We start from the raw sequence: 13,806 nt of genomic DNA, 5'->3' as shown, positions 1-13,806 counted from the left end.
TGGAGGTGTACAATTTTGTCTCTAGTGTCTTTGGACAGCTCTTTGGTCTTGGCCATGTTAGTAGTTGGATTCTTACTGATTGTATGGGGTGGACAGGTGTCTTTATGCAGCTAATGACCTCAAACAGGTGCATCTAATTTAGGATAATAAATGGAGTGGAAGTGGACATTTTAAAGGCAGACTAACAGGTGTTTGAGGGTCAGAATTCTAACTGATAGACAGGTGTTCAAATACTTATTTGCAGCTGTATCATACAAATAAATAGTTAAAAAATCATATATTGTGATTTCTGGATTTTTTTTTAGATTATGTCTCTCACAGTGGACATGCACCTACGATGACAATTTCAGACCGCTCTCTGATTTCCAAGTGGGAGAACTTGCAAAATAGCAGGGTGTTCAAATACTTATTTTCCTCACTGTATATATATATATATATATATATATATATATATATATATATATATATATATATATATATATATATATATATATATATATATATATATATTACAATATTTATATACTATAAATAACTGTTTTCAATTTTAAAATGTAATTTATTCCTGTGGTGGCAAAGCTAAATTTTACTTCAGTCTAACCCCAAACTTTTGAACAGTAGTGTAGATTATTATTATTTGTCGTAGTATCTGTAGTAGTAATAATAATAATTATTATTATAATGATTGTTGTTGGTTGTTATTATTTATAATTAATAATTAATATTATTATTAATATTGAAGACTTGTGTAAAGATTGCAAAATGTGCAACATTCATAAAGTTACGTCTAATGAAATGAAAGTCCTCTGCACTTTTTGATATTCTGCATGTGTTTTCCAGCCTACCAATGGCAAACGACAGAGTGGCTCGACACGTGTCTCCCAGGCTTGGAATCACCGCCTCGAGACCAGACCCCTACACCACCACCCCCACCCCTTCCTGCTCCCCCACCTCCCCTGACCCCTACACGGTTATGTGGGACCCCTGCCCGCCTGGGCGGCAGCGTTCGGTTGGACGGCAGCACCCTATCGCTGCAAACTGGCTACCCGTTACGACGATACCAGGGCCAGAGAGATTTCCGCTCGTCTCAAACCCTGGATGTCAACAACTCGCCTGTTTATGAAGAATACCGCGGCCCGGATCACTACGACATCGCCTCTACCGTTCACCCGCTGGATTTTAGCGAGGGCCGATCCACACCTGAACAATACCTGCTCTCTTACCCTCCTCTACTGGCCTGGGAGGAACGCCCGCATGTCTGGGAGGACACACACCCCTTCGGAAGCCAGCAGGAGATCGACAGACCAGGCAGAATTTCTCTCCGGGCCCAACGTTTGCGTAGACAGAGCCCAAAGACATCTTTGTCCGGCATGAGAGAGTATTACTGACCATTGACAAACAAGTCCTTAATTAATCTGGATGCTTGTGTTCATGCAACTGAGGACTCGTCCTGAAGATGTGTGCTGATCTCTTTGGAATAAAAACATTTGGACTCTCACAGCCTCAATCATACTGTACACTAGTGACCATTCTTCATGCACCTTACTAAAGGGTTAGTTCAACAAAAAATTAGAATTCTGTCATCATTTACTCGCCTTCATGAAGTTCCAAAACTGTATGACTTTCTTCTGAGGAACATGAAAAAGAAGATTTTTTTAAAAATGTTTCAACTGTTTCTCTTCTTTTTTTGATCTTCTTTTGTGTTCCTCTGAAGAAAGCTAGTCATAGAGGTTTGGAATGACATGAAGGTGAGTAAATTGTCATTTTAAGGGTGAACTATCACTGTAACTAGGTGTGTGTGAGAACATGCATAGTTTTTACCATCTACTTTCTCATCAGCGCATCTGAGAAGCAGAGTGATACTATGTGTTTGTGTAGGTGCTACTGTGTTTATTGATAAACCACAGGTTTTATTAATGAAATCCATGTACAGCAGTGTTTCTCAACCAGGGGTCCAACAAACTCTGTGCTCCGCATAAGGATGGGCAGATCTTCTGAGTAGATATCCAAGTGTATCCTTGGACCGGCAATGTTTTGCTATCAAAACAGTCTGATGGAGAAAGGAAACCTGTTTTATTCCATGGACTGCAAAAGCCGTGGAGAAAAACAAGTCAGTTTAATTACATTTTTGTCGACGCTTCAGGGTTTGTAAGCATCTAGTAATTTGTGCATATTCCAGGACAGAAAGCGCACAGGTGTGTTTCACATAAATAAAGAGCTATTTATGTATTCACGTGCTCTCTTTATGTCTCGTCAGTAATGCATGACAACTACATATGAATCACTCATCACACATCTGGCGTTTCATGGTGTTTTGCTGTTTATGCTGCTGTTTTTGTGATTTTTATTTAGTTTAGGATCACAAAACTGTCATGCTGGTATGCTTAACATCTGTGTTTATTGATTAATGCATATAGTATAAAGACTTATGAAGCATACAGACTTTATGAACAAGAAAAGGTTGTATTTATAAAGCGACTTTCTCATCAAGGTGGCTTTAATTTACTTATTTTTTTATCGTTTAGTCTACCTGGCTACAAATGGGAATGTATGTTTTTTTCACCTGATGCCTCGTTGTATCTCATTCCCAGTAGCAACTGCCCATATAATATATGCAGTATAAAAATCAGACTGGGAATCTAGACACATGATTTTTCAGGGTAGTTTTCTTGGTCCATGACAAAAAAAAATTGTTTTTGTCCTTGAAAAATGTTTTATTTTTAATACCTCATTTTAGTGAGTACAAATAGACTTATGGAATAATTATTATTAATATTATTATTGTTGTTTTATAGCGCCTTTGTAGAGTCCAGGGTCATTTCACAAAGCATGATGTTACTAATGTTTTATGTTAACTATTTTATTTTATTTGTTTTATATTAAGTTTGTTTAAACCAGAGAATATTTTATTAAATCAATAAATCAGATTATTGTAATGGTTTTCAGGAAGACCCTGTGGGTCAGAGGGTTCTGATGGTCTGTATTGTGTTCATACATGTTGATGTTGTCTATTTAATGTGTAGAACTCATCTTATATGTTTGAATAAAATCCTATTCATTGTCCAGTGTAAAATAAAATAAAAGAACAACTACCATATGCGTCATCTATATATTGATTTAACAAAGATTGCTGGATATGTCACAATAGTAAAGCAGTTTCAGCACAACTGCACATCATATAATCTTTTCATAGAGATACGAATAAATCGTGTTTATGTAATTTCCTCTAAGAAAGAAAACTTGAAAAACTGAAAAACTTTGAACTCTCATTTCCTTTATGCAAATCTATGTGATTTACAAATGATGACAATTTTTACTCCTGCTAAAATCTTCCTGATTGACATTTAATTTAGACTGAAGTTATCATCATATGCACACATAATGAACTAAAACAAACGTTCGCACAAGCCAATCTTTCCTGTGCTAGACAGAAAGCCACAGCAGTACAATTGCAGACAACAGCTTTATACAAAATGTGCCTTTTTTGTAGTTACAGTACATTATTGTTGTTACATCAACAAGTGCACAAAAGGCACTCCTGTTGAATGCAAATAATTTAAGACTCTGTAGAATTTCAAAGTGCATTATTTCTCCTTTTGCAGAAACAACTATACAGAAGACAACACAATCCAATTGCATGATCCAAAGCTTGTTTACGGGCAAGGTTCCAGGAATTCAGCTTATATGATCGAAACATAATGACACTTTTATCTCTGGGCCTTTTCTCTGTTGTATGGGGACGTACGCCGGTTTCATCAGAGAGGTCTTGTAAACATCCTGCGTTCTGTGCTTTTATGCTCTGGGTGTATCATTAGGCATGACCACTTTGTCTTTTCAGATTTGAAAGTGTGTGTTTCAGATGTGCAGTGAAAATTACAGAGTTTTGTACATTGTAAAAACGGGTTAAATGGCCAGTTGAGTGTGCATTTCCTCTATGGTGCTTTCAACACACTCTGATTGCAGTTTGAAACTATTTTACGTTTTGTCGAATTGGTGAATAATTCGTATGAATTTGTATAATCTCATTCATAAGTTTTCATACAACCTGCCTACGCCTCATTAGCTATGGTTCCATAAATCTATTTTTCCGCAAATTTTGGGATACCGCATAAAAAAAAAGCGCTGGATGGAATCGCTAAGATGCGCTGCGCATAAATTCTAAAAATGTGCATTAAAAAACACATTTTTTTATTCAATAAGAAGACATGCACATAAACTCTAATGAAAACACATTTACCGAAAAATTCCTCGTTGCGCGACAAAAAAATAATCATGTGACTGCTTTGACGGATCATGTGATCAGAAAAATGTTTGGATGGACGACGAGGTCCGAATTAAACATCTTTTTTTTTTTTAAAGAAGTGACTTTTTTGTGACAATTCACGATTCTTGATGGAAAACATCAAAGAAACATGCAGATTTTCCAAATAGTTCAAGCGGAGATGATCCTTAAAGGTTACGATGACCAATGAAAATCTAAGATAACATAACAGCATTTATTGTTTCATCTTTATAAATAATAAAAGTCATGATGTCAGAGAAAATGTTCTAGTTCCAATTTCCCAGGAAGTGATTTTTCCCCCTCTTGAACACATGGGATGGAAACAGTGTTTTATTTGCAAATGTTTTATGCAATATTCCAATTTAGCAAATTAAATTTGCAACTTTGAATGGACACATAGCTTTGATTTTACAGTGGCTCCAAATTCATACGAAATTGTCACCTCATAAAATAATTTACGTTTTCTTATGAGATCAGGTTGGATACTTTTGTCTGTCAAAAAGAGTAAAATGAAAAATGTACATGCACAATAACGTCCCAAAATTGCTTAATTAAAATGTGAAGTGTTTCATTTGCACCTCTTTACAATATCAATATTTTCCATTGTCTATTTTGTGAGTGAAGCAATTTCACTGATTTCCAAAATGATGTCAATGAAATTCCACCACAGAAGACTGATGGGTAATGCCAGAACAAAACAGAAGTGGATCTGCAAGGTCAAATCGCCATAATCTCACAGTCGACTTCCACTGAATCAAACGTGCGATGCTGAATGCAAGGAGGATCATTTAAGAGGAAATGAAACTAGTCGTAATCCCTTTGAATTAATACTGGTGTTTACATCTAAAAGTATACTGAACAATGGGGAATCCACACTCCGTGAGCACCATTTCCTTTGACTTTTAAAACAAGTGAGAGCCAGCCGCTCAACTGACAGAAAGACGGCTGGTTATATAAGGGGATGGGGGAGAGATGCTGGATTATCGTTCCCCTGTTTCTGCTCGGAGACATGAGAGAGTTAAGGGTGATTATACCCACACAGTCTACTGAATAATACCCAGATTAGACACACTAACCAGGCTTCATCTCCACGCAAAACATCTGCCTTTGCCTCATGACAGACACACACACTCGCGCTCTGGCACTGTGGATGTTAAACACACCACTTTGGAACAGATGCCCGTACGTCACAAGCTTATAACACCACGCGCCAGAGAAAGAGACATACAGACAACAGAGCCATGTTTACAGAGCTCTCAGTTGTGCCAAATTCCCTCTTTTTGTCTTTTGCTGATGCATGTAGAGAAGATTTCTCTGACAGTTTAAGTAGGGAAATTGTCAGTTTTTATGAGTGGATAATTGGGAAAAGTTTCCTCTACCCTACATTTCAGACGTCAACGACAAAACTTAAGAAACTAAAAAATCCCCATGTAGTCAATCATTTCATTCCTTAAAAACGTATACAGTATTTGATCACCAAAATGACATATATACCGGGATAACCTGGCTTCTCTTGAGACTCCCCTGTTTCGCAGCAGTTAATGATATGTTAAAGCCCGCCCCCCTCGTGACGTGATTGGTTATGAGGTCGTAAGAAACACTGGTGATTTCAAACTGAGTCTTTGGTTCACTGCAGTTTTAAAGGACAAAATACTCAGCAATGGTGTTGACTTATGAATTTGCACATGGTTTGTCTTAAAGCATATTAAAAACACCACAAAGACATATAAAAAACATTACAGGGGGTCTTTAAGACAAGGTTAATGAGGGTGAGAATATAGAAACGAAAGACTTTGGAAGTGAACTAAAAAGTTTCTCATAGTTCTTTGGCTGCATTACAATGATATCCTAATTCTTTATAGTGTTTGAAATGGTTTTGAGAGAGGCACACTTGTCTTTTTTTGCTCATCCAAAAAATAGCTTCAAACAAAGCCACAGAAAAATCAACTGTTGCATCTCCGAGCAACACACAGCGGTGTTCCTGAAAAAAATCGATGTTTTGAACGAATCATTTGATTCAATGATTTAATGACTCACTCATATAGACAATCAGTTGTTTAGTTCCTGAAAGAATCAGTGTTTAAATGAATTGGCTGCATTATTGATTCAATGACATGCTTATAAAAACAGCCAAATGTCATACATACTGTAAACCTATACCTGACATCTCAAGAGTAAACAAACATAAACTCTATGTATAAGATAATGTGTATGATAATGAATATGTAACAAGCTACAATGTCAGTCATTTTGCTCTCAGGCTGGGAATCTGCAATCGCTTTGCCGAGTCACAAAACTCATTGTTACATAACATTTATATTAGTTTCAAAGTAGAATCAGACCACAGAGAAAAGAATAAGTGCACCTTGTCGAAATAAAGAGTTCACTGGATTAGGGCACGCTTGAGGGTAGTTTAGAGTTTGTTCTTTGTTTTGCACTGTCTGTTGAAACTGAACTTGTCTGATAGACTTTTAGCTTGGAGCCATGTTCCAGCTTGTAAATAACTTCAGCAATCCAAACCGATCCTCTTTGAATCAATAAAATACTGCTCCAAATGAGACTCCATTGAGTCCTTAAATCACCAAAGCAAAGTACATGGTAATTACCTAATCCAGAATCATATTTGCATTAGACTACTGATTGTTTTATGCTTATTTTATTACTAACTACCATACGAACAGCCAGCGGTGTTGCACACAAGTTGGCAAAATGTGTCTAATAAAGCACAGTCCTGTTTTATTTACACATCCACTTGTTTGTTGGAAATTGTGGATCAAATCTGAATAGCAACCCATTTAGTTTCACAAAGCAATTGTCCTGACTTTCTCTTCGAGGCTGAGTTTGGGTTCCAGATTCATACTGCAAAACATAACTGCATGGCAATGATTTTGAGTCTGACACCAATTTCCTATTTTTCCTCCTAAATCTGCCTATTTACTCAGCCTGTCTATAAATAAGTGGCAGGTTATTAGTGTCACTCAGATTTCCTACAAGTTTCTGTTTACTGCAGAGGCTGTAAGCGCAAGGAACATGAGGGTCAAGATCTGAATTCAGTTTGAACACTTTGGCTCTGTTCCAAAACATGGTGAACTGCCTTGCTTTCTACTGCATCCTAGCTGAAATGGGACCTCATAAGGCACTAATTTTGGACATACTGTGGAACATAAAAATGTACAGTTTATTGACGTTAGAGGAACTTTTTTTGAAAGGTATAATGTTCCTCAAACGTTCTTTCAACTTAATTTTGACTTAAAATTCAACAGTCTAGGAACGTTGATTGGTAACATTCCATTTCCTGAATGTTAATAGAATGTTATTGAAAGGTGAGTATGATGTTCCTGAAACATTCTTTCAATCAGTCAAACACCTGCTGTGAACAAGCACTGAAAGAAAGAGTAATAAGAACACAAACTACAACTTGATTCAGACACAGCCTTGAACTGAAGATAAAAGACATCTGATTAAACAACTCCACAAACAGCATTACCAGCTTCACTTATTACTAACCAGACTGACTTTATTTCTGTTACATCTACAGTAGATCTTATTGAGAATTAACAGAGGTTTAGATGTTGATGTCTTATTGAAAATGTTTGGTTTGAGGTCACCATCATAGTGATCAGTGTTTGCTTTAGTTGGGCTCTTGACCCTTGACTTTCATGAAGTTTGTGTTTTATCAGTAATCGCAGATGTTTATGGAGAACATTTCTGCATTGATAAAGCAGATCATCAAGTCTATTGGCTAATAAAGTGGTAAAGCAATTAAACAACTGCTTTTACTGTATTTTCTTCTCACTTTTGGAATTTTAACATTATTTGAGAAGAAAGTAATAAACTCAAAAGATGTGATAAAAATAATTTGTAACACTGAAACAATTTGTCCAAAACTATTGAAGACTAACACATTTAGACATCAGCACTCGTCATACAACCCTCAACAATGGTGACAATCAAAAAATGATTAATATGCAGAATTTATTCATGCCGCAATACATGCTGGGAGCAATGAATGTGTTTTGTATGCTGGCATGAAGAATGTCATCATTGTTGTGTTTCATATGCTGATTGCTGTATAAATGACACAAACATGTTTTAAAGAGAAAGTTAACAATGACAGTGTCATATATACACACTCCCAGAAATCAACATTCAACATCTGAAACAATGTTGATACAAATGATCTTTTACACATTTGTTGAGTTTTATATTTACTAATAATGTTAATTCCTTAAGTCATCAATTAAAGCAAACACTGATCTCCATGATGGAGACAAAACATTTTCAATAAGACATCAACATCTAAACCTCTGTTAACTCTCAATAAGATCTACTGTAGACGTAACAGAAATAAAGTCAATCTGGTAAGTAATAAGTGAAGCTGGTAATGCTGTTAGTGGAGTTGTTTAATCAGATGTCTTTTATCTTCAGTTCAAGGCTGTGTCTGAATCAAGTTGTAGTTTGTGTTCTTATTACTCTTTTTTCAGTGCTTGTTCACAGCAGGTGTTTGACTGATTAAAAGAATGTTTCATCATACTCACCTTTCAATAACATTCTATTAACATTCAGGAAACATTTTTATGTTCTTGGAATGTTACCAATCAGCGTTCCTAGAATGTTGAATATTAAGTCAAAATTAAGTTGAAAGACCGTTTGAGGAACATTATACCTTTTAAAAAACATTCCTCTAACGTATAGCAAAACTGGACATTTTTATGTTCCCAGAACCAACACTGAATATTTGGAGAACGTTCTTATAACAAAAGTCTAGCTGGGGATGCACATACATTTAATGAATGAATTTATGTCTTTATTTATTAACTTATGTGTATTCATAATCAAATCTTAATCAATCATAATAAAAATGTCTCTTGCTTTGTCCACCTTTCTTTAATTAAGCTTGTTCTGGTGCATTGTGGGATTGCTTTCTCAGTTACTGTAATACATTTTAAACAGCCTTAGCATGGGGAAACGTCTTCAAATGCTGTCGTAGGTGGTTCACTAGGGTTTGGAAAAGACTTTTTTTTTTTATTTTATTTCTGTAAATGGGATCACAGCCCATGTTCTCTGTTCTTTAGTTTAAGTCTTCAACAGATAGCAGTCTCTCTCATTAAACTGATCTCCTGCAGTGCTGGAGATCCATGAGCCAGAGTGATTCAGCTTGAGTTTAATCATCCCTATTTTCCAGTGCATTTCCTCAGTCTCTAGGAGTTCCGCTTATAAACAATTGATGATTATACTGAAAAAAAAATGTAGTGCAGCCAACCTTTGGGATTTATGGGATAAAATTCTTAATTAATACATTACAATGTGAAAAAAAAAAGACTCCAACAGATGCTTGTGGTGAGATTAAAAGGCATGACACTGTTGCAGAACACAGCAAAACCATAATCGCTTCAAATGTTATGCCTGCTATCGTGTGTAAGAGCTGCCTTACGTTCTCCTTTTTAACAGCTTCTCAAGACTGAAATATAGAGCACAGTTCAGACATAACTCCTCTACTCTTCCAGTTTTACCACATTTTCTTTGAATATACCACTTGCCAAAATGTCTCAGTTCAGATTCTTTATGCTACTTTGTAGTGGGAATGAGGAAATTTACCCTGAGGATATTTTCGACAGACCCGAGTGTCCATGGTGAGAAGACTTAGATCAATGCAGTAATTACGCATGCTTCCATCCAGTATTAGTGAAGTCATTAAAAACAGAGGGAAATTACATTCTTGTGCTTTTTCAGACTGTCATGCCTGTCAGTCATAGTCTAATATATTCATAATTAAACGAGTATGATTTGACCTAAAGATGTCTCAAATGGCAGCTGCTCGGCAGGAAGAAAACAATCTGGAGGCTGCCAGTTTTCTTGGAGCATTTGTCATGTGACTGATGACTGTTAAAAACAGATGAAAATATGTACTGACAAAATATATTTTGTTAAAGCATGCATGATTACTTGTGATTTGAATGGCTCTGGAAAAGTTATTTGCCGTCCTAACTGTGTAATTCCGTTATCTACCAGCAGGGTGATTTGACTCTGTGACCTTGCAGCGCCAGAAATAAGCAACTTCCTCAAAGTCCATATTTAGAGAGCCTCTGAGCAGTGATTTTACGCATGCAAGACCAAATCTTATATAATTAAGGATATGAGGAAATACCAAAATCTCAAAAACTGCTAGCCAAACTCATGTTCAAATAACTTATTTCAAATCAGCACCATAATCTGACAAATCTGTTACATGCAGACTACTAAACAGGCAATTAAAAGTTTATTTTAAAGAAAAAAGTATTCATACCATCTAACTATGGGTGCAGATACTTATGTTTGATACGGCAGCCAGCTTACGTATAGTGGCCCATTAAAATGGCCACTAAAGGGGCATCTATGTATATGTACACTCACCTAAATGATTATTAGGAACACCATACTAATACTGTGTTTGACCCCATTTCGCCTTCAGAACTGCCTTAAGTCTACGTGGCATTGATTCAACAAGGTGCTGAAAGCATTCTTTAGAAATGTTGGCCCATATTGATAGGATAGCCTCTTTTTCCTATTTGTAGTGGAGATGAGTGGTACCCGGTGGGGTCTTCTGCTGTTGTAGCCCATCTGCCTCAAGGTTGTGCGTGTTGTAGCTTCACAAATGCTTTGCTGCATACATCGGATGTAACGAGTGGTTATTTCAGTCAAAGTTGCTCTTCTATCAGCTTGAATCAGTCGGCCCATTCTCCTCTGACCTCTAGCATCAGCAAGGCATTTTCGCCCACAGGACTGCCGCATACTGGATGTTTTTCCCTTTTCACACCATTCTTTGTAAACCCTAGAAATGGTTGTGCGTGAAAATCCCAGTAACTGAGGAGATTGTGAAATACTCAGACCGGCCTGTCTGGCACCAACAACCATGCCACGCTCAAAATTGCTTAAATCACCTTTCTTTCCCATTCTGACATTCAGTTTGGAGTTCAGGAGATTGTCTTGACCAGGACCACACCCCTAAATGCATTGAAGCAACTGCCATGTGATTGGTTGATTATATAATTACATTAATGAGAAATTGAACAGGTGTTCCTAATAATCCTTTAGGTGAGTGTATATATATATATATATATATATATATATATTAGTGGTGGGCCGTTATCGGCGTTAACGCGCTGCTTTAACGCGAGACTCTTATCGCGCGATAAAAAAAATATCGCCGTTAATCTATTCCCCAAGTTGGGTTGGGAGATGGCTCTACTACACAATCTATGATGACGCAATCTACCCGCGGCCGCGAGGTAAACCCGGCTGCAACGCATATTCGTCGTCATCTTAAGTAAACACGGCTGAAAGTGAAAGCTGCAACATCCATTATTTGGACTTAGTTCGGATTTAAGCCGTCCGACAAACAGCAGCAAACTATCCGAGTGTGTGGGGTAACGGTTCGGTAAGTTAACACACGACTAATCCGTTCTACCACCTCAAATTCAAAACGAAACATGATATCACTGAATACCAGCGCGCGCGTCTTATTTTCATTCCAATATATCTTAGTGGTGTAACGTTAACACATAATCTCTGTCTACGCCCGATTTTAAGAATCGTTGTTGTGTTTCTTTTTAACTGAAAAGACATCAGTTAGACAATATTATAACTTTAAATTTGGGGTTTCATAAGCTCAAAGCTATAATAAACATTAGACCTACTTAAGATCTCTGCAGCTAGTGTACTTAAATTTTATTTATCTGCAAAATTATGTTGTATACTTACAGTTTTGCACAATATATGTTCTCAAAACTACATATACCCTTTAAAAAAAATAAATTTAGCAGTTGTTTAGCAGGGTCTGTGTAACCTGTTCTGAAATGGTTTTATATATAATAATATATATATATAATAAATATAATAATATACTAATATATATTATAATATACTGTATATCGTTATCGCAAGAGGCTGCTCGCCCATCCCTAATTGATAGCCTATAGTAGTTGATAATAACATAGGCCTATGTTGTCTACGGACGGTAACAGTACAGAAGTAACCTTTTACAGTCTATGAGTAGAACAGCTTTCTCAAGCAGTTTGTGATGCATTTTGGAAACAGGAGATGAGCCCCTGGTCTAATGCGCCACCTGGCTTGAGAAACCCGTTCTCAAAGACTTAGCCTACTTTTATAGTCATTATTTGGGTAGCACACATATTCTGAATGCCTTCGGCAGAATTCAAATGAGCCATTTTAATTTAGATTAATCTAGATTAATTTCAAAATTAATCTAGATTAATCTAGATTAAAATTTTTTATCTATGCCCACCTATATATATATATATATATGGTCTTCAAACCCACTTGAATACTTGAGTCAAACACAGGAAACACATCATGTAAGTAGACAAGGGCTGCATCCGAAATCGAATACTTCCCTAGGCTGTATGTGACAACAATAGTATGTCCGAATTCACAGTGATCGTAAAAGCATAAGGCAAACAGTTCCCTGATGACCTACTTCTTCCAGTGAGATTCTGAAGTGCGCATACAATGGACACTTTACTAACCCATGAGACCATGGGAGAGGATTTGTGAATGGTAGTGAAGTGAATACAGGGCAACACAGTCTCAGGGCAATTCGACTTTCAATTCAACTTTATGCTTCAGCGTACGGCATACTGACGGTTAGGTTTGGGGGTGAGGTTCAGGGTGATGACAAAAGGACTGATGCAAGATGGCGGACTCACCGACATGTCTGGAGTGGTCGAATGTGGAATCTACGTATACATATCTATGGTGAAGAACACAAGTGTGTGTACTTTTGATTACCTGATGGATGTAACACATGACAGGTCACATTTCAATGGCAACATGATGAATGTAGTATGTCCGAATTACATTACACACATTCATACTAGAACATACTTTTTTAGTAACACAAGTACTTATTCGAAATAATTACCTACTCAAGAGAGTATGCGATTTCGGACTCAGCGAAGTGTTCAAGTGCAAAGACTATTTCAACAGCCGAATATGAGCGCTATAATTCATATTGCACATTTAAGGTAAGCTTTTATAAACTTCCAATGTACACTGCAGTCTCTGGGCCCACTGTTTTAATTATTCATAAAAGATGAATCACTGTTTGATCATCTGGGATATTGGTATGGAGACAAAGGCTTTTGGCATCTGATTTAGACCCAGAAACGGGGACGTGTGATGTCAGACTTAGGACGCCGACTAAGACAGACCTACAGTCATTGGTGGTAGCAAGTTGATGGAAAGAGTGTCCAAGATATTCAGAAATTTTAAGAAAACTTTAAGAAATTTAAGAAAATTTTAAGAAATTTAAGAAAAAGAGGTCCACCCAGAACCTCACCCCCAAACCAGTCAATATGCCGTACACTGTTGGCATCTGTATATAGTAATTTCAATGTGTGTGAATACAGTGAATAACATTAATTGAATGCTAAAGCAGTTTCACATAGTGCATAAAAAAACATACATTACACAATTTTCTGGCTTTCCAAGGTGTTCTGGATGTTTTCATGCACACAACACTGGGG

The 13,806-nt window shown here is 36.7% G+C and overlaps 1 protein-coding gene across 1 annotated transcript in view; it reads left to right on the top strand.

The window, feature by feature from the left end:
* fat3b (FAT atypical cadherin 3b) overlaps positions 1-3,069 on the top strand; it is a 68,745-nt gene extending 65,676 nt beyond the window's left edge. Inside the window, exon 31 of the mRNA XM_081354965.1 lies at positions 841-3,069. Within this exon, the coding sequence (XP_081211091.1) occupies positions 841-1,388 (548 nt within the window). The 3' untranslated portion in view covers positions 1,389-3,069. The remainder of the gene's footprint in view (positions 1-840) is intronic.
* Positions 3,070-13,806: the final 10,737 nt, after the last annotated feature.

Source organism: Scardinius erythrophthalmus, assembly GCF_964197995.2.
Source record: "Scardinius erythrophthalmus genome assembly, chromosome: 23".
In the NCBI taxonomy this organism is placed as follows: Eukaryota; Metazoa; Chordata; class Actinopteri; order Cypriniformes; family Leuciscidae; genus Scardinius; species Scardinius erythrophthalmus.
The sequence above is the reverse complement of the archived record's forward strand: the minus strand, read 5'-3'. Positions and strand labels throughout refer to the sequence as shown.